This window comes from Perna viridis, chromosome 7, assembly GCF_037379345.1.
Source record: "Perna viridis isolate PV_CMFRI_1.1 ecotype Kerala chromosome 7, ASM3737934v1, whole genome shotgun sequence".
NCBI classification, from domain to species: Eukaryota; Metazoa; Mollusca; class Bivalvia; order Mytilida; family Mytilidae; genus Perna; species Perna viridis.
In genome coordinates, this window is record NC_142451.1 from 3,261,643 (window position 1) to 3,283,526 (window position 21,884).

Sequence of the window (21,884 nt, forward strand, 5' to 3'; positions counted from 1 at the left end):
TGCTACGGGCCTATTCTTTTGACACCCGCCCGGAGCCCTAAAGCATCTTGCATGAGCTGTTTGACAACATGTGGGAAACAATGGAAATCTCTCAGAGGAGTGGAGTTTTGGTTACATCATTAAGCTTCCAAAAAAGGGCGACCTGAGCAACTGCGAAAACTGAAGAGGAATTAAGTTATACTTCCAAGTAAATTCCTAGCAAGAGTCATTCTGGAAAGAATCAAGGCAGCAATAGATACAAACCTCCGTGATTAGCAAGAAGGATTACGATACGGTTGATCATGTACAGACCAAATTGCCACGTTACGGGTCATCATCCATAGAACAGTGATCATCCCTCTACATCAACTTCGTGGACTTCAAAAAGGCCTTCAATATAGTTGACAGAAATACACTTTATAAGTACTAAGACACTATAGAATCCCTGTCAAATAGTACAGATTATCCAAGAACTCTACAAAAAACACAAAATGCCATAATTCCACAATTCCGCACTTTCACCATCCTTCAGTGTACATGAAGGAGTACGCCAAAGTTGTCTCCTGTCACCCCTTATCTTCTCAGTAGCCATAGACTGAATTATGAGAACACTGCTGTCACTATCTAGACGAATCCAATGGTGATTCACTACAAAGCTAGAAGACCTTGACTGCAGATGATGTGAGCCTCCCATCCCATCGGCCTTGTATGAAACAGCCAAATCAACTGGTCTAGAGAGAAACAACAATAAAACCAAGTCCTTCAGAGTTAACACATAACCCGGTAGCAACCATGCTCAATGGTGATTCCGTTCACCTACCTTGGCAGTGTCGTTTCAAGGAATGGAGGCGCCGATGAGGACATCAAGGCAAGACTTGGAAAAGCCAGACAAGCTTTTTGTAACCCCAAGACCATCTGGTCGAAACATCAGCCTTAAAAACAAAACTCAGAATATACGAGACAAATATCAAGTCAGTTCTTTTGTATGGATCGGAGACTTGGAAGAAGACGAAGAAAACCGAATATGACCAACAGGTCTTTGTAAACAAATGCCTTAGACAAATTCTACGAATCAGATGAGCTGAAAATTACCAGAGCTTTGGGAACGTACCAATCAAACACCCATAACTGACACCATCAAGAGGCGTAAATGGAGATGGATGCCACATACACAGATAGCAACATCACCACACACTCTCGAAAGTGGAATCCGCAAGGCAAAAAAAGGGGTAGACTTGGGTAGATTGGCCATGTTTAATTGTGATGTGGGCTGCTTCCCTGCACGAGTCCTTTTTGTGCTATCGCAAGGGGGGGGCTTCCCGGCCTGCAGGAGTCACATACTTTGTCATGCTATCGCAGGGGAAGCTTCCTGGACTGCACGAGTCCCAGACTTTCTCGTGCTTTGTTACAGTTTATGAAAAAGAAACAGCTCCTTGTCCAGTTCCTGGCTACGGACGAGGCATTGTCTTGTTTAGTGCAAGTAAATTTCATCCAACCCTCACCAACAATTTGCAAATCTACTAATTTATTTTATTTATTCTTAACAAGAATAAAATATCTGATTGAATCGAATATTTACTTTTATATAACCTCCTTCGATATTTATTTAATATTTTCCATTTATTGTTTATCGTAAAGTTGACTGGCTAAAAAAAAATTTAAAAAAAATAAGTCATATTCCCGAAAAAAATTATAATTCATTTGCTATTGAAAAAAAAAATTTTATGAACAGCAGAAAAAAATTATTTCGCAACATTGAAAATCCCAGGCCCCCCCCCTCCCCCTCAGTTTAAAAATGGTTGGTGTTTGGTTGTTTATGTGTAGGCTATTTATAAACCCTACGATTTTTTTTACATTATACAATACCATCACCAAACAAGATATGTCTAAGTTTACTGATTGTTTTAAAGATGACTTTTGTATCACCAAAAGATTATCTTACTGAACACCCTATTGAGTCTATATATAACAGATAAAGCACAATAAGTTGAAGTCCAGATAATTTTTATTAATTCACAATATCTCATAGAGAAAAACAGTATGGTAACATTGGAGAAATGTGGTACATTATTTCATTGGCAATATGTAAAAATATGAGAGAAGAAGAAAAAAACACCATACAAAAAGATATTTTTCTTTTTAAGGTGACTACTTATTTGCAATAAATAATTGCTGTCAAACACAACACAATTTCATTACATAAACTTAAATATTGAATATAAAAAAATTCAGAAAGCAGTAGTTTCCGGTGGGTTTTCCATATTTACTAAGTACCAATACAATAATACTTAAATATTTAAATAACTGTAAACATTAAACTTTTAGGTATAATATGACATTATTTATCTGTATTATATAGATACAATGATAATACATAAGAAGACAAAAATAAGATACAAATCTAATAATATGAAACCGTACTACAATGTCACAAAATAATGTACATTTTACAACTATTGATATAAGCTGATAAATAGATCATCAAGCAAAAACATTATGGTTTTAAAGCCAACAATGTAATTAATGACAGGGCTGGATTCCAAGGAAAAATGATATCTTTCCTATCTGTGCACCCGGTCCACGCTTTCAGTTCTTAGTGGAGTCTGAGTTGCTCAATTACTCTTGTTACTTTGTATAAGACGAGTTCACAGAAATTACTTGTATAAAGAATTGAAAAGATTAAATGAATTTGAAACGATCTCTGTATTATCACAATAACCCTTGAAAATAAATTATATATATAAATATTTATAATACAAACATGTTCAAATAGTATAAAGTAAAACAGAACCAAGCAGCAATTTAATAAAAGATGTCTTATTAGACTATATACTACAATATACTTCTCCCTGTAATTGTAATGTAATGAACACAATGGTTTAAGCTAATACGAAATACCAGTGTATAATGGTCACTTTACTTATACATGTAACCTAACCATATGGTCAAATAAAAGATTCATAAACTAAGTGTTATTTATTATTTATAACTATATCTAAAATCTAAAATTCCCATTTTATCAAGAGTTGTTTTTATATCAAGTACCCAAGAGGCCATATGTTTATCAACAAAAACAAGAGGCTCTAAAGAGCCTTAATCACAGATGAAAAAAACATTGAAAAATTCAGGTTTGTTTTTGTCTGCAAAAACATTATGTCTACCCGTGTCTGTTCTGAGCAGAAATGAAAGCTATGCAGGTAAAGAAATGGTTTCCCAATTTTAGATTATTTTCAGTATGAGTTAATATCATAAAAATAAATCATAGTTCTTGGATATTGCAATCATTACACAATCATTACCTGAATATTTTTTTTAATGTAATTGTGCTGACAGGGTAATTAATGAGGATTTTTGGAAAATTTATAAGTTCAAAGGGGCATAATTCCTACAAATATTGGGAAATAAAAATTTCCTGGTAATATGCACAACTACATATGATGTTCTTATGATATTGTCTTCTGATACATTATGCCAGAGCTTGCCGAAACACAGACTTTTTGTATCGAACAAGAACTCTAACAAATAGGCTTATTATTATAACTTATTAATTCCTTCTTCAGTAGTCGCCTGAATATAGCTGAAATATTGCTGCTCAGGCATTAAACCCCAATAATCAATCAATCAACTCTTCTACAGTACAAACAAAATTTTCTAAGAAAAATGTGTAGTAGCATTTCAGGTACTTTTGGGGATTCTCGGTGATCTTGATAGACTAAAAAAATAATTGTAATGTTAGGGTGCCGTTGGTAGAACAAAACATGCTAACTCTACCGTAGAACTTGATGTTTTGTGGTGGGAGTTCATGTTTGTGTGTATTGTTTTCAACTCTTGTTTTCTTCATCTTCAGTTATTATAACTGATTGTATTTTCACTCTGTTGTGTTGTCTACATTGTGCATGTAGATCGTCTCAAGGTCGAGTTCATGTTTTTGTTACAAACAATAATTTTATACAAGAAGTAATCAAATCCAAAACTATTCAAATAGGAGGCCAAATCTATACCTAGAATAAAGAAGCTTGAACAACTGACAAACAAACCACATGAAAATGATACCAACAATTTCAAAATGTCGAATTTTTGCTGAAAAAACTGTTCGTAAATGGGAAGTATAAGGGCACCTAAAATTTAGTGATGAAGAGCACAACATATTATTCCAGCCGATGTACTAACATCAAATATCTGATACATAATAATATATATGTTCAGGAACAACACTTAGACATGTAAATAAAGTTGGTGACTTTAATTGTATAAAGATGTTTTGACATGCTAGTACCAAAAAGTAGGAAAGTCTGAAATAGATACATGTGATAATTTTACTTAAGTTTTTTTTTACATTTAAGTAATAAGTGTTTGATCATGTTTTCAATTGTGATTTCATGAATCAAAAAACAATGGAATTCATATGTAATCATTGTAAATTTACTTTTAAAAAAAATGAGAAGAAGCTAACAAATACATGTAAAATGTATTCAAAATTCTAAGATAACAAGAAATTATACAGTTCTAAACTTTGAAAGAAATGTTTTTCTTTACTAGGCAAGATATATTAAATCTGAGGTAGAAATTTTTAATACATTAGGGAAATATTAAAGGGGAATAAGTTATGCCAAGATCTTACACTAGTGTTTTTAGGTCAAAACTCTCCAAGATATTGCTTAAATTCAACCGTTATTTATAAGCATAGATGAATAAAAAATTAATTAGTCTGAACCGATCCATACAACTATAATTGGGATCCGTAGTTTGTCCCTGGTCAGTTTTCTAGCAGTCATCAATCCATAAACCAGTGATCTGTTATATTTCCCTGTCATGTGACTGCTGATCGATTGATATATTCTACGGATTCCTTTGTTTCAGTTTTCCATTTTTGCAAATATTTACTAAATGATATAAATCAAGATATCAAATTAGTTACTTTTCTTTATATTTGTTTTTTTTAATGAAGTACTAAATATGGATTTAATATTTTAAATTCAAAATACTTTTAATATGGCTTCATTTCAATGAAAATTTTGAAATAGTAGCATGGGACTGTACTACTGTAATAACAACAAGCTGAATAGAGGATGAATTAAAACGAATAATGCTGCTCTAAGTGTTATACAATAATTATTATACTTTTCTAAGTCAATCAAATATAAAACAGAAATTACTAATTATACACAAATGATATGAAAGATATATTCATAAAAAAGTCATTAACAGATAAAAATGAATCAATAATATTTCTGAACATCTACAAAGGGCTTATATAATTTTTATCACATAGTGATATATATAATTCTGTAAAACACTAATGTCTAGATTTCTTTTAGAGAAAAAAGGACAATAAACCACACTAATAGATAAATAAACATCTAGCATAGACTTATGATACCATGAAACATGAGACCAACAGATACAGGCATTTGTATTGTGACAGGCATCTTCTACTGGTCAACATACATATCGGGTCAATGGCCATTGACCTTTGACTTTCAACTTTGAATTGAACCTATCATATTTTATAAAGCAAAAAAAAAAACTTAACAAAGTCTTGGTGACATTTGCAATGAAAGTGATAATGCTTACATAATTATGTTTTGGTACAAAACAGAGAAAAAATCATGAGTAGTACCAAGACCTTTAACAATCAATTTTTCAGACAAGTTCAGAAAGGCTGAGTAATCCTAATACAACCACAAAGAAAACTAATGCGTTAAGTGGAGTTCTAACACAGGTATTCTGCAACATGAAACATTGTTTTTAAAAATTGTTCTTAATCCTCTTATTTCTTCTTTGGTTTGTACCATTGAATTCCGTGACTTTCTTTTAAGTCATTATTGAAGTAAAATTTAAATTTTACTGTATTAAAATGCAACAGAATTCCAATTGACAGAAAAATGTTCTCATGCATGTACCAATAACTGTTGATTTGTATTATGTTGTTCGTTCATTAACAGAACAGATATCAGCATTCAGATATGAAATCATTAACTTATAAATAAATAAAAAACTATCACAGATTATAAATCACATATCTGAAATTGCACTGTAGGTAGAGCCATTTTGACACCATAATGTCCAGCCCAGTACTTCCTGTCCTTACCACCATGTCGGTAGTGGACATATCGTACACCAGGAGGATAAGCACTGAATACTTGTTTTGTCTAAAAAAGAAAACAAAAATCTATAATTCCCATTTTATCAAGAGTTGTTTTTATATCAAGTACCCAAGAAGCCATATGTTTATCAACAAAAACAAGAGGCTCTAAAGAGCCTTAATCACAGATGAAAAAAACATGGAAAAATTCAGGTTTGTTTTTGTCTGCAAAAACATTATGTCTCCCCCCCTCTGTTCTCAGCAGAAATGAAAGCTATGCAGGTAAAGAAATGGTTTCCCAATTTTAGATTATTTTCAGTTGAAGTTAATATCATAAAAATAAATCATAGTTCTTGGATATTGCAATCATTACACAATCATTACCTGAATATTTTGTTATGCCAGAGCTTGCCGAAACTCACAGACTTTTGGTATCGTGCTAGAACTCTAACAAATAGGCTTCTGGAACAGGGTTATGTTGCTACAAGATTGAAGTCATCACTACAGAAGTTTTATGATCATCATCATGAACTCATTGATCGTTATGGTGTATCCATCTGCACCATGAAAACTGATTTATTCAACGAGTCATAGTTTTCCTTTCCTCGTTTGTCTACCCCAGACTTGACTTTTTATGAGCAATTCAGTGGGTGTTTCTATAAAAGCAGAGGACGCTTACCCTACCGGTGCACCTGGTCCATGTTCCCAGTTTTTAGTGGAGTCGGAGTTGCTCATTTGCTTTTGTTACTTTGTATGTATGATTTTGGTTACTTCATGTTCTTTGTTGTGTATGTCTGTTTTCCATGTCTGGTCTTTGTCCCTGGATTGCATTCTTTTAATCGACAACATATTTGTCCAGTGTGGTGGACGTGTTTTTCAACAAACCGTCAGCATTCCAATGGGAACAAATTGTGCCCCTTTACTAGCTGACCTATTCCTTCACTCTTATGAGGCTGACTTTATAGCTGATCTGATCAGAAAGAAAGAATATTGTTTAGCTAGATCCTTCAATCCCAGTTTCCGCTATATAGATGACGTGTTATCTTCAAACAATCCTAATTTCGGAGATTTGATACATCGCATCTACCCGAAAGAACTTGAGATAAAGGATACTACAGACACAGTGAAGTCAGCCTCATATCTTGACCTACACTTAGAAATCGATGGTAAAGGAAAACTATTGACCAAACTTTACGACAAACGTGATGACTTTTCATTCAGATTTGTCAACTTTCCTTTCATCTGTGGCAACATCCCTTCGGCTCCTGCGTATGGAGTGTTCATATCACAACTCATACGTTATGCCAGAGCTTGCCGAAACTATGCCGACTTTTTGTATCACACTAGAACTCTAACAAATAGGCTTCTGGAACAGGGTTATGTTGCTACAAGATTGAGGTCATCACTACAGAAGTTTTATGGTCGTCATCATGAACTCGTGGATCGTTATGGTGTATCCATCAACACCATGAAAATTGATTTATTCAACTGGTCATAGTTTTCCTTTCCTCATTTGTCTACTCCGGACTTGACTTTTTATGAGCAACTCGGCGGGTGTTTCTAGAAAAGCAGAGGTGCACCTGGTCCATGCTCCGAGTTTTTAGTTGAGTCCGAGTTGCTCATTTACTTTTGTTACTTTGTATGTATGCTTTTAGTTACTTTATGTTCTTTGTTGTGTATGTCTGTTTTCCATGTCTGGTCTTTGTCCCTGGATTACATTCTTTTGATTACCGCTATAACCTTGGTTTCCTTGATTACTCTTTGATTATCGCTATAGCCTTGGTTCCCTTGATTACTCTTGCTACATACCAAGTTTCGTAAAATTCAGTTCAGTAGTTTGAGAGGAGTTAAGCTGTCCTCTGTGAAGGACAGACAGACAGACGGATGGATGGACAGACTGACAGATGGATGGACAGACAGATGGACTGACAGATGTACAAGCCAAGAATAATATGTCTCCCCACCAAAATGGGGGGAAGGGAGACATACATGTAATTAGAAATTATTTGATAAAGCAGCACATTAAATGAATCTTATATACAGTTTATTTTAACATCAACTAAAAGTTTCTTTTCAACCACAAAGAAGCATATCTTTTCTGACAGGGTTACCAAGTACTTTTTATATTTATTAGTTGATCATCATAACAAATGGTCCGTTTTCAATGATTTTTCAACGAATAAAATTTCCTTGGCCGTTTCCGCCATTCTTTAAAGAGTAAAACTTCATAACACCGAATGTAAATTTTGACATTTATACAAATGGGAAGGGAAATTACCTCGATAGATATGAACAATGCACCAAAGTTTCATAAAAGTTAGTGAAAGTGTTTTTGAGTAATTGTGCAAAAGCTTGAAAATCCCCCTTTTTTAAGTATAAAAATTCATAACACGGAAACGATAAATCTGAAATTTATAAAAATCAGAAGGGAGCTTATGTCAATAGATATGAACAATTCACCAAAGTTTCATAAAAGTTGATGAAAGTGTTTTGGAGTTACTGTGCAAAAACTTGAAAAAAAAACCTTTTTTTAAGTATAAAAATTCATAACACAGAAACAAAAATCTGAAATTTATAAAAAAACGAAAGGGAGCTTATGTCAATATATATAGACAATTCACCAAAGTTTCATAAAAGTTGTTTTTGAGTTATTGTCTGAAGTGTGGACGACAGACGGAGGAACGGACGGGCGGACAGACAACGGTATACCTTAATACATCCCGTCTTACACAGGCGTAAAATAAAAAGTTGGTCATGATTCACTGATACATACTGAAAAGTATTCATTGAAAAATACTGATAAAAGAATATTACCAGAATTCTACAAATTGACACATTATTGAGGGGACAGACAAAACAATGTGAGCTAGCGAATAATGAACTTTCACAAAAAGAAATAAAAATTTGCCATGTAAGTCATGGTTGAACAACTTTGTCATAAACATGTTAAACTGAATAATTTCATGAAAGCATGACATTACAGTAAGCTCAATGTTATAAACAAAATCTAATTAAAGTTTATATATGCTTGGCTTGTTCAACATCAGTCCAGTAAGTAGATTAATTGATGCCAACTATTAAGACATAGATTTTTTTAATCTATACAATAGAACTTCAACTCATGTCTTTGAGGATTTTTTATCAATAATTATTTTACTACCAATATTATGATAGACCTTGTTCACTACAAGTTGAATGGATGCATTAGCCCTCTGCTTGATGTATTTTGATCAGTCAATACATTATTTGTCTTGTCGGAATTTTAATTACAGTTTACTTTGAATTGATGATGGGAAAAAAAAAGATTACATTTCAAGCACCTGTTAATATGGAATTCTGATTGGCCAACATTGACAATGTAAATAGAAATTCAAAGCAAATAGACATTGTTAGTACATCTATACTGACAGAAGCGAGAGACATCATGAACTTTTAAAAGATTAATTGTATATTAGAGTAAAAGTTTTTTTTTCAGATATTTTGATGAAGTAACAATCCAGAGGCCCCTGATATCAACTTGAATAGTGCTCTCATAACCAATGAGTAAATGGATGTAAAACCACTGTTTCAAAATGAAATCTATATCAATGCAGTGCTTCTCGTAACAGATTAATACATATACATATGAAATATTCAATAAGAAAATAAACATGAAAATTCTGTACATTTAAACAAAGTGATTTTTTTTTTTGGCTATTGACATCGAAGACAAATATATCATATCTGAATTATATTAAAGACTGAAAGGTTAACCATAAAACAATTTCAGAAAGGAGTATTACTATATTAGAAGTTTATTACAGAGTAAATTTACTACAATTAATGTATTATTATTATCTGTTCAATTAACTTCTTTGTAATAATATTATCCCTTTATTCATAAAAGTAGAGAATAACTAGACTTGCTTTCAACATTTGGGATGCAGGTAAAAACTAGAAAGAATTTGTTCAAGCATTAAGCATTTAAATGTATGTACAAGTATATCAAGCATGTAAGAATGTTATTCTTGCTAACATAAGTTGATCTGGAAACCAACACAAAATGTTTACACAAAATGCTGTTCAAAACTGTATACAAATTCAAATGAAGGGTTCTATAAAGTTGAAAATGGTGAAAGATTACAGACATCATGTCAAAGCTACATTTACATCTAAATTGAGTCCAGGTACATGTATTTTCAATGAAGCAAATTAAATTTCCAATCAACCATAACTATTAGACCATCATTTGTAGAATTAGCAGTAAAACTTGTCTACTACATGTCAAACTAGAGGCTTAAGAGAGCCTGAATTGCTCACCTGGAGAATTTAAAATCATGGGGTCATATAATTTGATCATTTAAACAAAAGGTTTAGAGTGTTACCTTACATCATTCCTGCTACCATCAGAGCCAAAATAGACTGTAAAGGACCTTCAGATCATTAATTCTTTCAAGTTTCAAAACATTGGTTTCAAAGGAGTTGATTTTTGAAAATTTACCCAACAGAATCTTATATAACCTCTGTGGATATCCTTTTTAATCAAGCAGAACCAAAATTTTATCACATGATAAATATGTCCCTCTTGTTATGTTCTGCCTAGTTTGGTCACCATTGGCAAAGTAAAGGCAGAGAAATGGGCCAAAATGTGATTTCCCATGGGGTTTCAAGGGCAACTTTTAGTGGCTGCAGCCACCCCCCTGAGCCACACAAAAAGTGGATCATTTCTAGAAGGCATTAATCCTATCAAGTTTCAAAACAATGGCACCTGTTTCAGGGGTTTTGATCTTTAAAAGTTGGCCAATCAGAAGCTTAAATGGCCTCTGGCTGCCATCTGGTTTAATCAAGCGGAAACCAAAAGTGGATTTTTTGTAGAGGCTCTTATATACATCATTTCTGCCAACTTTGTTTAAATTTTGTCAAGGGGTTTTCATTTAGTTGAGCAAAATGTGAAAAGTTTAGGGAAGATGGATGACAGACTACAATTGCAAAGAGATGGCATAAGCTCACGGGCACATATGGTCCAGGTAAGTAAAAAGGGGCTTAAAGTCCACAAGATTTCAGCTTCAATCATTGTTCCCTACAGTAAGTAAATAAGTTAAAAAAGTAAGAAGAGATGAGAAAATAAGACCAACCTGGAACCATGACCTGCCAGCATTCAGATTACAATTAAATTGATAACTGTCTAATAACTCTTTCTTATTAGCACCAAACAGCTTTACTTCCATATCAAACTCAGATCCACAATCAAACCTAGCGGCATACCTATAGAAAATTGTAGTTATATGTACTGCTTTTCAATTGACAACAATGTGCAATAACAATCAACAATTTGAACATTGTGCATATAAGTTGTTTTTTTTTATAATTGAAATTAATAGTTTTCTAATTTACAAAATAACTTAAAAATGAGTTGCACATCAACAAGTACAGAACCTGAACCAGTCTTTACAATTAAAATTGCAATTGGTCATCAATCGCTGATCGGTTTCCGTCATTGATCCCTCAAACTATTTGAACCGGTTATCAGATCATGTGACCACTGAGAGACAATTTATTATACGGATTCCATTGTTTCGTTTTACAATTTTTACATAATGAAATATATTTATACATCAATTAATTAGTTTTATTTTACATTTGTTTTATTCTTAACCAAAAAAACAATACATGGACTTGATATCTTAATAATTACAGTAATTTTAAAATGGTCTATTGGATTCATTCCAGTGGAAATTTTTAAATTTACAGGAACCAATCATCCGTCATTTTACATAACAAAAATGTGGTCAGATCGATCACCAGTCATGAGTTATCAAACTGTCGTCAATCAATCAGTCAGTGGTCATCGACCCGTCAAATAGTTGCACGGATCGGTTCAGTGACTGTATCATGAGTATCGAAAAGCATGAAAACTACATACTAATGGGCTTCTAGACAGTAACTTTTTCATTATTGTGGGAGTTGTGTCCTATACAATTACACGTAGCTTATTTATGTGTCATTTATCACATTAAAGATGTAAATGTCCCATTGAAATCATATTTTTTTTAACAATAATCCCCCATCTTTTATAAAGAGCTTTGCAGAGCACAGAATGTCAAAATTGGATAGAAAAATGTACGCAGAAATTTTTATAAAGAAATTAAAAAAAAAAAAAAAAAAATTGAAATCAGACCAAAATAACAAAAGTTGATTTTTTTTTTTGGCATGGCCCAATTTGTACCCCTTTAACTACAAAACAGTTTGATATAAGCCTATCAGTTAGCCCATATTTCCAAAAGGGGTAGAGCAAAAATCTCTAAAAAAACTATAGGGCCCTCCACCGAGACCCTATTAACAATATGATAAATTTTCAAATAAATCAACTAAATTTTACTCATATTATTGTAAATAAACTAAAGTTAACAGACATCAATGACATAGGCGCCATCAATGATGATTATAGGCTAGATACCATTATACGGCTGAAAACATTTATTTGCAGTAGTATAAAAATCCAACTTTCTCTGATAGATGGAATACCTATGAGACCTTACTAGTACTTACCACTCAGAAATAATAATAGGGGGCCTTATAACATCCAATATATGTTGATGGCAGCCTTCTGCTACTAAGTCTATCATCTGTTCTCTGGAGGCATATATGTATGAGGTGACAAAGTTCTTCACTTTACCTGTATAACAAAATCTTTATCTATATTTTCCTACTATGAGAGGATAAAATTTTCACAATGATTTCAATTATATAGAAAATTCTCAAAAGTAGTACTGAATGAAGGAATGATCAATAAATAAGAAGAGATGGAGGATAGCAGTCACTCAGTTTTCAATTTTAGGTACAAATCTGATGTGAAATCTGACAGTTAATCATAGGCCCCACTTTTTTACAGTTATACAGTTATTTTGGTGGTTTGTTTGCTCTTTTTTCTTAGGTAATTAGTTATACCAAATATGCCAAAAGTATTGAGGAATTTTCCATGTGAATCAAATGTACAACAAACTGACAGTCTATTCTATCTATATAATACATTTTGTATTTGACTTCATTATTATAAGGTAACCATGGCCTATATATTATTTTATTACTTTGGCATTTGAGCTTTTTAAAAAATCTTTTTAGAGAATATAACAGCCCAGCTTTAATGTGTTTATCCATTTTTTTCCCAGTGATATATACACGCATTTTTGACTTGCAAGTTCAGGAACAAGTCTGAATAGTTTGTGATAAAAAAAAAAATGATAGTCAAGAATGGTCACAATCAAATATAAAATAAAATATATTCCTTTTATTGGTAATTTATCTATTAAGATTCAGATCAATCATATCCAGGAGAACAATATATTCATAAACTTGATAAAACAGTTTATAGTAAAGATATTATCTTATCTACAAAAAAGAATGATTTATTTGTATATTTTTAGGTGAAATAAAACGATAAAACCAGATCATAAGGTTGTCATTAATGTGTAGTAACATGATATCATAAAGTATTGTGTATGTACAATTTATTACGTTCAATGATTTCTTGTAAAGCTGACAAGTTTTTGACTTCATTTTATTCAATCTGGAAAGATTTTTCAGAATTTCCATACAAGAAAAACATTACATCAATCTAATTTCACTGTCCATTGCTTCAAAATTAATTCGCTATACAAGCTTTCCATTTATAACATACAATGCTTTAAAAATGTTTTCTAGAAGGGAAATATTTTAATTTATTTCAAAACTAATTAACAACATAGGAAAGCAAATAGTTCATGATGTTGTAATGGTAATGTATAGACCCGTTGGTCATCCCCAAATAATTATATGGACCAATAAGGGTAACAAAAAAATTACCGAACACTAATCTGTTTCATAATCAAGTCAAGACTAAAGCAAAGAGGGGGGTTCATTGTACTTTTTAGGGGCAACAAACCGGTTAAAATATTGCAATTATACCTAAAGTGGAGTGAACTATTTGCTATTTCATACTTTTTATATGAAGTTTACTCTGGGTCATTCATATGGAAAAAAAAAGATAATATACACAACTTCCTAAATTATGACTTCACCTTCTTAATTTGAAAGTGAAGTGGTCCATGTAATTTCCTACTGGACATTATAAGGACCAGCAGTAATATCAAAAAGTAATCAAGGGAACTAAGGTTCTAGCGGTAATTAAAAGAATGCAGTCCAGGAACAAATACCAGACATGGAAAACAGACATACACAACAAAGAACATAAAGTGACTAAAATAATACACACAAAGTAACAAAAGCAAATGAGCAACTCGGACTCCACTAAAAACTGGGAGCATGGACCAGGTGCACTGGTAGGGTTAGCGTCCTCTGCTTTTCTAGAAACACCCGCCAAGTTCCTCATAAAAAGTCAAGTCCAAGGTAGACGAAAGAGAAAAGAAAAACTATGACATGTTGAACGAATCAGTTTTCATTGCGCCGATGGATACACCACAACGATCCACGAGTTCATGATGGCGAGCACAAAACATCTGTAGTGATGACAACAATATTGTAGCAAAATAACCCTGTTTCAGAAGCCTACTTCTTAAAAGTCTAGCAAGAAAGTAAACAAGTACAAATCTTTAAAAGTACACAGGAGCTTTTGTTCAGTGATTTATTATTTCCTAGATCTTAGTTAATACGTGAGTATTTAAAAATTAATTTTCTTTATTTTTTCAATAATTACAGACTCAAGCTTTTAATGTAAGTGATGATCCACTTTATTTCTAATCTGAAGAAGAAACTTAATACTTATTAAAGATTAGTAACAAATACATGTATTTAGATCCATGATAGAAATAGCATTAAGCCTTATACAATGTATGTAAAATAGTTGGTTGAGCAATTATTCTGATGAGTTCTGTAGAGGCTTTCAAAACTGACATTGTCTTGCACGGACAGGGGATATTATTATCAGTCATTTAAAGGTCAGTAAAATATGAATTTGTCATTGGAATCTGTAATAACGTTTACAAAAGTGTTCCATGAGCTGATGTTAGTAATCTCAGACAAGTAGGCACATTGAACACAATGTAACAAATGTCAAAGCCTGGGACAATATCACTTACCAAAAGAAGTGCCAATGAATTTTTCTAAGGCTTCTGCACCATGGGGCTCATCTTCTACTTTAAACATAGTATCATTCCTGTAGTGGTCACTCAAGGCTGTCAGTTTCCAATGCTTGACTCCATCTACAAACAATAATAACATATCTGATGACTTGTGTTTTTTTCTGGTCTGTTAAAGTGTTAAAGGCATGTATGCATGGATAAAATGTTCTTCTCAACCATGATACCACTGCTTTCTGAAGCCATAATACAATACTTTACATCAGATATACCTTGTCATTTTGAAAATCTATTTTCATTACAAGGTGATTTGAAACTCGTTATTTTTCTTACAACTCACATCGTGTTCATTGACCTATGTCTAAGAGTGAGCCCTACTTACAGGACATTTCAACACTTTAATCAGCCAATAAATGTAATTTTTGTTTAATCAAAATGACATGCAAATCTGATGCATTCAACAAAGTACCTGCAACCAGATCTGATGATAATGTAGCAAAACAGGGCATCTAACAAGTGGCTCCCAGGAGTTTGAATCGCTCACCTGGTTCAATTTTTGCTTTCCATGGGCAATAACTCTAACAAGGAGTTGTCCAATAATTTTCACTCATAAGAAGACTTAGGTAGCATATATCATAAGGATCATTTCATCAATTGAAAGTTTCTTTCTGTCTTTTATAGTTTTCAAGATATTGGCTGAAAACTGCTAAAAACATCATTTTTCAAGATCTTCTGAAAACCCCCAATTCAAGATTATTATCAGAATACAATAGCATTAAAACCTATGATTTTTCAACTCTTTGTACTTCTATTCCCCATACCTAGTAAAAATCCTGACTAAAAAACATTATACATTGTTGTTACTCCAAAAAAGATGGTACTCCTAATTACAAATATGTAGTTCTTGGTAGAGATTCCTCATACTTCGTAAAAATAATTCAAAATCATCTTCCAAATATACTTAAGAAGATATTTCCAAAATGCTCAATTTTTTGTCCAGTGTGGTGGACACATTTTTCATCATACTGTTGGCATTGAGATTTGAACAAATTGTGCTCCTTTGCTTGCTGGTCTATTCCTTCAATAACAGATAGGCTTCTTGAACAGGGTTATGATGCTACAAGTTTGAAGTCATCACTACAGAAGTTTTATGGTCGTCATCATGAACTCGTGGATCATTATGGTGTATCCTTTTGCGCCATGAAAACTGACTTGTTCAACGTAGATGACATATTATTGTTAAACAATCCTAGTTTCAGGGATTTTATACATCACATCTACCTCAAAGAACTTGAGATAAAGGATACTACAGACACTGTGAAGTCAGCCTCATATCTTGACCTACACTTAGAAATCGATGATAAAGGAAAACTATTGACCAAACTATATGACAAATACAATGACTTTTCATTCTGTATTGTCAACTTTTCTTTCATCTGTGGCAACATCCCTTCAGCACCTGCATATGGAATTCTCATATCACAACTCATATGTTATGCCAGAGCTTGCTGTATCTACCCGACTTGTTACATCGCCCTAGACTTCTCACAATTAGGCTTCTTGAACAGGGTTTATGTTGCTTCAAGATTGAAGTCATCACTACATAAGTTTTCTGGTCCAACTGGTCGTGAAAACTGAATTGTTCAACATGTCATAGTTTTCCTTTCCTATACCCAGAACTTGACTTTTTATGAGCAACTCAGTGGGTGTTTCTAGAAAAGCAGAGGAAGCTTACAATACCAGAGCACCTGGTCCATGCTTCCATTTTTTTTTGTGGAGTCCGAGTTGCTCATTTGCTTTTGTTACTTGTATTGTTGCATGTATTATTTTGGTTATTTTATGTTTTGATGTGTGTGTCTGTTTTCAATGTCCGGTCTTTGTCCCTGGATTACATTCTTTTGATTTCCGTTCAAATCTTAGTGCCTGAAGAGAAGATTTTTGAAAGAAATAACATTAAAAATAGCAAAAAAATGTCAAACAAGAGGCTACCAGAGGAGCCTGAATCACTCACCTGGTTAATTTTTGCTTTTCAAGGGCAATTAATTTAACAAGGAGTTGTCCAACAATTTTGACTCTAGACGACTTTGGTAGGACTTATCATAAGGATCGTTTCAGCAATTGAAAGTTTCCATCTATCTATCATAGTTCTCAAGATATTTGCTGAAAACCATCAGAAAGATACAAAAAACATTATTTTTCACCTTTCAAGGGCAATAACTCTTACAAGGAGTTGTCTGACAACTTTGATTCCTGGAAACATTTGTATGCTTTATAATAAGAATCATTTCAGAAATTGACAGAATTAGGCTAAAACTAATGGTTTTTAACTTTGGAGATATATGGAAAAAGCTACTGTCTGACTCCTATGTTCTATTTTTAATGATGATGGCCATGCTTTTTCAATCAGTACAATGCAAGATACCCCAAGGTTTAGTTCTAATCTGAGAAGATTAAAGAAATAACATTAAAAATAGCAAAAAAATGTCGAAAAAGGGCAACAAATCCAACATGGCTTTGATCTCACTTAAACCATTTCCGGGTAAAATGGCCATCCCTACTCCCCACCCCCATGTAGTACCAAGAACACACCCGACCTAGACCTATGCATTGTAAATGCATTATTTGTGTGTATTCTGATTAAAATAAAGCTAAGAATGTGTACTTAAAAATCATATATGTAATTTACTACAAAAGTGTATTGTTTACATGTGTGAGTAATTTGCCTCCATGCTGTCAGTCATAGCAGAAAAAGTGAAAATGTTGATTTTCAGTATTTTTTATTCAAGTAAATTTTGTAAAGAATTTCAACGGACATCATACCATTAGAGTAATGACTTTGAAAGTCCTATTTTCCAAGCTTTGCAATGATAATGCAACTTTAAGGTGTCATTTGTCCCTGGAATTCACAGTGAAACATTGAAAATTATTTGTTTAAAATGTAAACTAATAGAAACGTTAGAAGTGGTTAGTGAGACCTTAACAGATTAAAATGAAAATTTGTCAACAAATGCTGAACATTTTTACCTGGGCAGAATTTGGATAAACTCAATGATTTGGATATACATGCAAAAAACTACTGTCTAACCCTTACATTCCATTTATAGTAATGGCGGCCATGTTTTTCAATGGATCAAAAATCCCCACATCAGATCTATGCAGGATACCCCAAGAAACATTTAAACTAAGTTTAGTTCTGATTATTCAAGTAGTGTCAGAAAGGAAAATTTTTTTAAAAGAAATATCATTAAAAATAGCCAAAAATCATTGAAAATGGGCAGTAACTCAAACAAGGTTTAACAGATTTAAATGAAAATTTGCTAGTAACTCAAAGAATGGTTTCCAATTTTTTTTTTATTATGTATACTGTACTTAATAGATTGATTCATACCCTGTTCACTGCGTGGAAGGCTAAAAAAAAAAAAGACTTAAAAAAATTTCTCAAGATTATACAATAGCTGCCATTGAAAGTAAGAAATCCCCAAACAAAATACTTCTTGAAATTAAACAAATGCACATACATTCCTTTAAATTCATGAAAATTCTTTTAAATGAAATTATTGTTTCCACTTCTTTGCTTTCCTATTATTATTTTTTATATCTTGTATTTCTAGCTCAAAAAAAAAGTCTTCCATGATAAGTCCGAGATCTCCCCTACATAACCATTTTCTGAGGTTTAATGATAAGTAATAATGAGTCTTGTGATCGTATTCATGGGTTCTAATTTGGATTAATCTTTTATTTTTGGCTTATACATGTTGTAATACATTTTTCTTAAAAAAGTAAAAGCTGAACTATATATCAATACTTATCAATTTGGACAAGACTACTCTGATTTTATATGAGAGAATCAGATATTTGTTTTTATACCAAATTTTGTAGTTTGATTTATGAAAAATAAATATCTTGTTTTGTGATTTTAAGATCAGTTAAGTTCACACCTCCAAATTATTCTTTTTTGTTTCATCTCACTTAGAAGTTTTGTGAAGAAACAAATTAGAGAAGTATTTTCACTGATTTGCTGCAAAAATTTTGTTTTAAGTGAACAAGTGGCAAAAATGCATTCCCCTTGTGAAGCAGAAACCCTTATTTGCTTTAGTCTTTGCACAAAGTGTGTGTCTACTTCCACTTCAAGAATTTTTTGACCAACTTTGACACGCTGGAGATACTGTCACTTTTTTCTCTGGGCATGCTTTTTACATGAAATGAATTAAACTAGTGAACTAGTGAACTTAAAGAGTGAGTTTAATATTATGGGCCTAAGGAGATGTTAAATGACTGTAAGTGTAAATTGACATGGCCATTTTGAATGACTCCACTGAGTCACTCACAACAATCGCATACTGTTCCATAATTTGATGGTTCATGGAAAAAAAGATTGTTGTCTGACTTGTAACCTACACTGAGTAATTTGGAAGGATAATGAGTGCATGTTTCGGGACTGTCTGAGAGGTGGAATAACCCGTCTGTTTTAGTGATGGCAACTAGGGAATTTAGCAATTTATATGCCTGCTCCTTTACCTTTGTGGAACTGATCTTTAAATTCTTTTTAGGAAACTTAATGTATTGGTGTCTTTAATGCATATGTTGTTTACATGACTGTACCATTTAAAGTCAGACTGTATCGTAATGCAAAGGAATTTAGCTTTATCAACATGTTCTAGTGTATGGCCATGTAATGTGTAGGTATATTTGTTTATATTGGTTTTTGTTACTGGAGATCGAGAGAACATTACATTTATCAGGGTGGAATGCCATGTGCCATTTTTGTTCCCATTCTCCTATTTTATCTAAATCAGTTTGTAGTGATTTGCAGTCACCGTTAGATTTAACTGCTAGAATAAATGTATTGTGGAATTTAGGCCTACTGTCATATCATTAATATAAAATAAAAACAGACTGGATTCCAGTGCAGAATCTTGGGGTACCCCTGACTGAATGTCAACATAGCAAGATGTTACACTGATTGAGTATGATTAGATAGGAAGCTACACATAATGTATGCATCAAGTTTTGCCTTGTATACCATAGTTTTTTTAAGTTTGAGAGAGAGTAGATTGTGACTGACTTTATCAAAAGCCTTACTGAATTCCATGATAAATACATCTGTGTCTGAAAAGAATTTTCAAGGTTTTTAATTATATTGTCAATAAATTCAAATAGCTGTGTTGCACAAGATCTTTGCTGCCAAAAGCCATGTTGAAATGGATATAATTTTTTTTTCATCTGCATGGTTCATGATGGCACCAACTATTGGTCTATAATTTTCAAAATTGTATTTAGATCCTTTCTTGTAAATTAGATAGACATGTGTTGTTTTCCAGTCAGAGGGTACTTTACCAGTATTTAAAGGCTTTTGATAAATTAGACAAGAATTGGTGATATATCAATAGTTAGTTTTTTGAGAACATGAGGTTTGATCTGGTCAGGTCCACAGGCTTTGGATGGGTTAAAATTTATGTAAGACCTTGGTTATGCCTGGGACTTTATCATTTATGTCATCCATAACAGGATAGATCATCTATCATGAAGTTTTGATCATTGAATTCAGATTCTGAAGTATTACTTTGTGTTGAGAAGACGGATTGGCTATTTAATGCATCAGATTTCTGTTTATCATCTGTCATAAGCTGACCATTTTTGGTCTAACTCCCACATTCATGTAATCTGATATATGACCAAATTTATTTCATAGTGGAGAAACCTATTAGTTCTCGTTTTGAGGTGACCTTATCTTCTATGTAATGCCATTAAGACTGTCTTAACAGTTTTTTGCATGTTATGTTCAGATTCTACCAGATTTTTTCATTTTCTTGAACAGCAGTCTAATGTTTTCAAATGTTTTTGTAGCTCAGGTATTATCCAGGGAAGTTCATCTTTTCGTAAGCTTTTTTGTGGAATACATTTGGCTATCATCTGATTTAATTATTGTGTTTTAAATTCTTGCCAAAGATCTTCACTAATAATCAGTATAAACCAGTATCATCTTACGTATTTCTGAGGTTATAGTGTATTTTGTGATAAGTGGTAATTGGTTTAAGGGTTTTGTTGTTCCAGTCCCACAAAAGTTATAATCTATAAACTAGCAATAAATATAATTTCCTAAAAAGCAAAATTCCATCGATGTTAAAAAATGTTGTTCTGAGTGTCGAAAACGGTCATAACTACATTAGTACAAAAAAGGCCAGTATATATGTAATTACCTAATGCTTTGGCATTTTTCAATAGATTTCTGGTGTATGGATTATTGAAAAAATAATTCAAATAATCAAAAGCATAATCAGGGTCTGTATGTTTGTACAAGTCGTCAAATAAAATTTTCAGTCTTTCGCACTTTATCCTCCAGAGACTTTGGGATCTTATAATTTCTTTCCACTCTTTGTTCACCCTGCTGTATACTTGAAGTAAATCCTTTCCTGGAAGAAAGGTAAAAACGTATTCAAGCAGTTCTTTAGGAAGGTCTGTCAGAGGAAACACTTCTGTTTCCATTTCTACTGACAGATGTCTAGAGCAACATTTCAGTTTCAGCATAGTCCAAAGGAAAGATTGCATTCCGTAATATCGAAAAACAAAAATATCAATCAGCAAGCATATCTTTTGAAAAATAAATAATTGCCTTTGTTTTACAGCTATATAGTTAAAATAATTTGTATTCATAATAACTTGAAATATTTGTATATATCAAAATATCGATAGCTATTCACGATACTACATTTTTGTAACCAACTCTGCATCATGAATTTAGCATTTTTTATTCAAAATAATATTCA

At 32.6% G+C, this 21,884-nt stretch overlaps 1 protein-coding gene across 4 annotated transcripts; it reads right to left on the reverse strand.

The window, feature by feature from the left end:
* Nucleotides 1-1,966: 1,966 nt before the first annotated feature.
* LOC148610984 (F-box only protein 6-like) lies at nucleotides 1,967-21,644 on the reverse strand. Of its 4 annotated transcripts, XR_015924029.1 has the most exons (6): nucleotides 21,318-21,644; nucleotides 15,118-15,240; nucleotides 12,593-12,719; nucleotides 11,179-11,308; nucleotides 6,449-6,545; nucleotides 1,967-6,131 (listed from the first exon to the last, which is right to left on the reverse strand). XR_015924029.1 is itself a non-coding variant. In XM_088590956.1 (5 exons), the coding sequence occupies exons 1-5, from the start codon at nucleotides 21,601-21,603 to the stop codon at nucleotides 5,988-5,990; spliced, it is 810 nt and encodes a 269-aa protein (XP_088447082.1). In that variant the 5' UTR covers nucleotides 21,604-21,644; the 3' UTR covers nucleotides 1,967-5,987. The 4 variants fall into 4 exon arrangements, 3 of the variants coding, with proteins under 3 accessions (XP_088447082.1, XP_088447084.1, XP_088447083.1); XM_088590956.1 differs by lacking the exon at nucleotides 6,449-6,545; XM_088590958.1 differs by lacking the exon at nucleotides 1,967-6,131 and having other exon boundaries at nucleotides 6,138-6,545; nucleotides 21,318-21,642.
* Nucleotides 21,645-21,884: the final 240 nt, after the last annotated feature.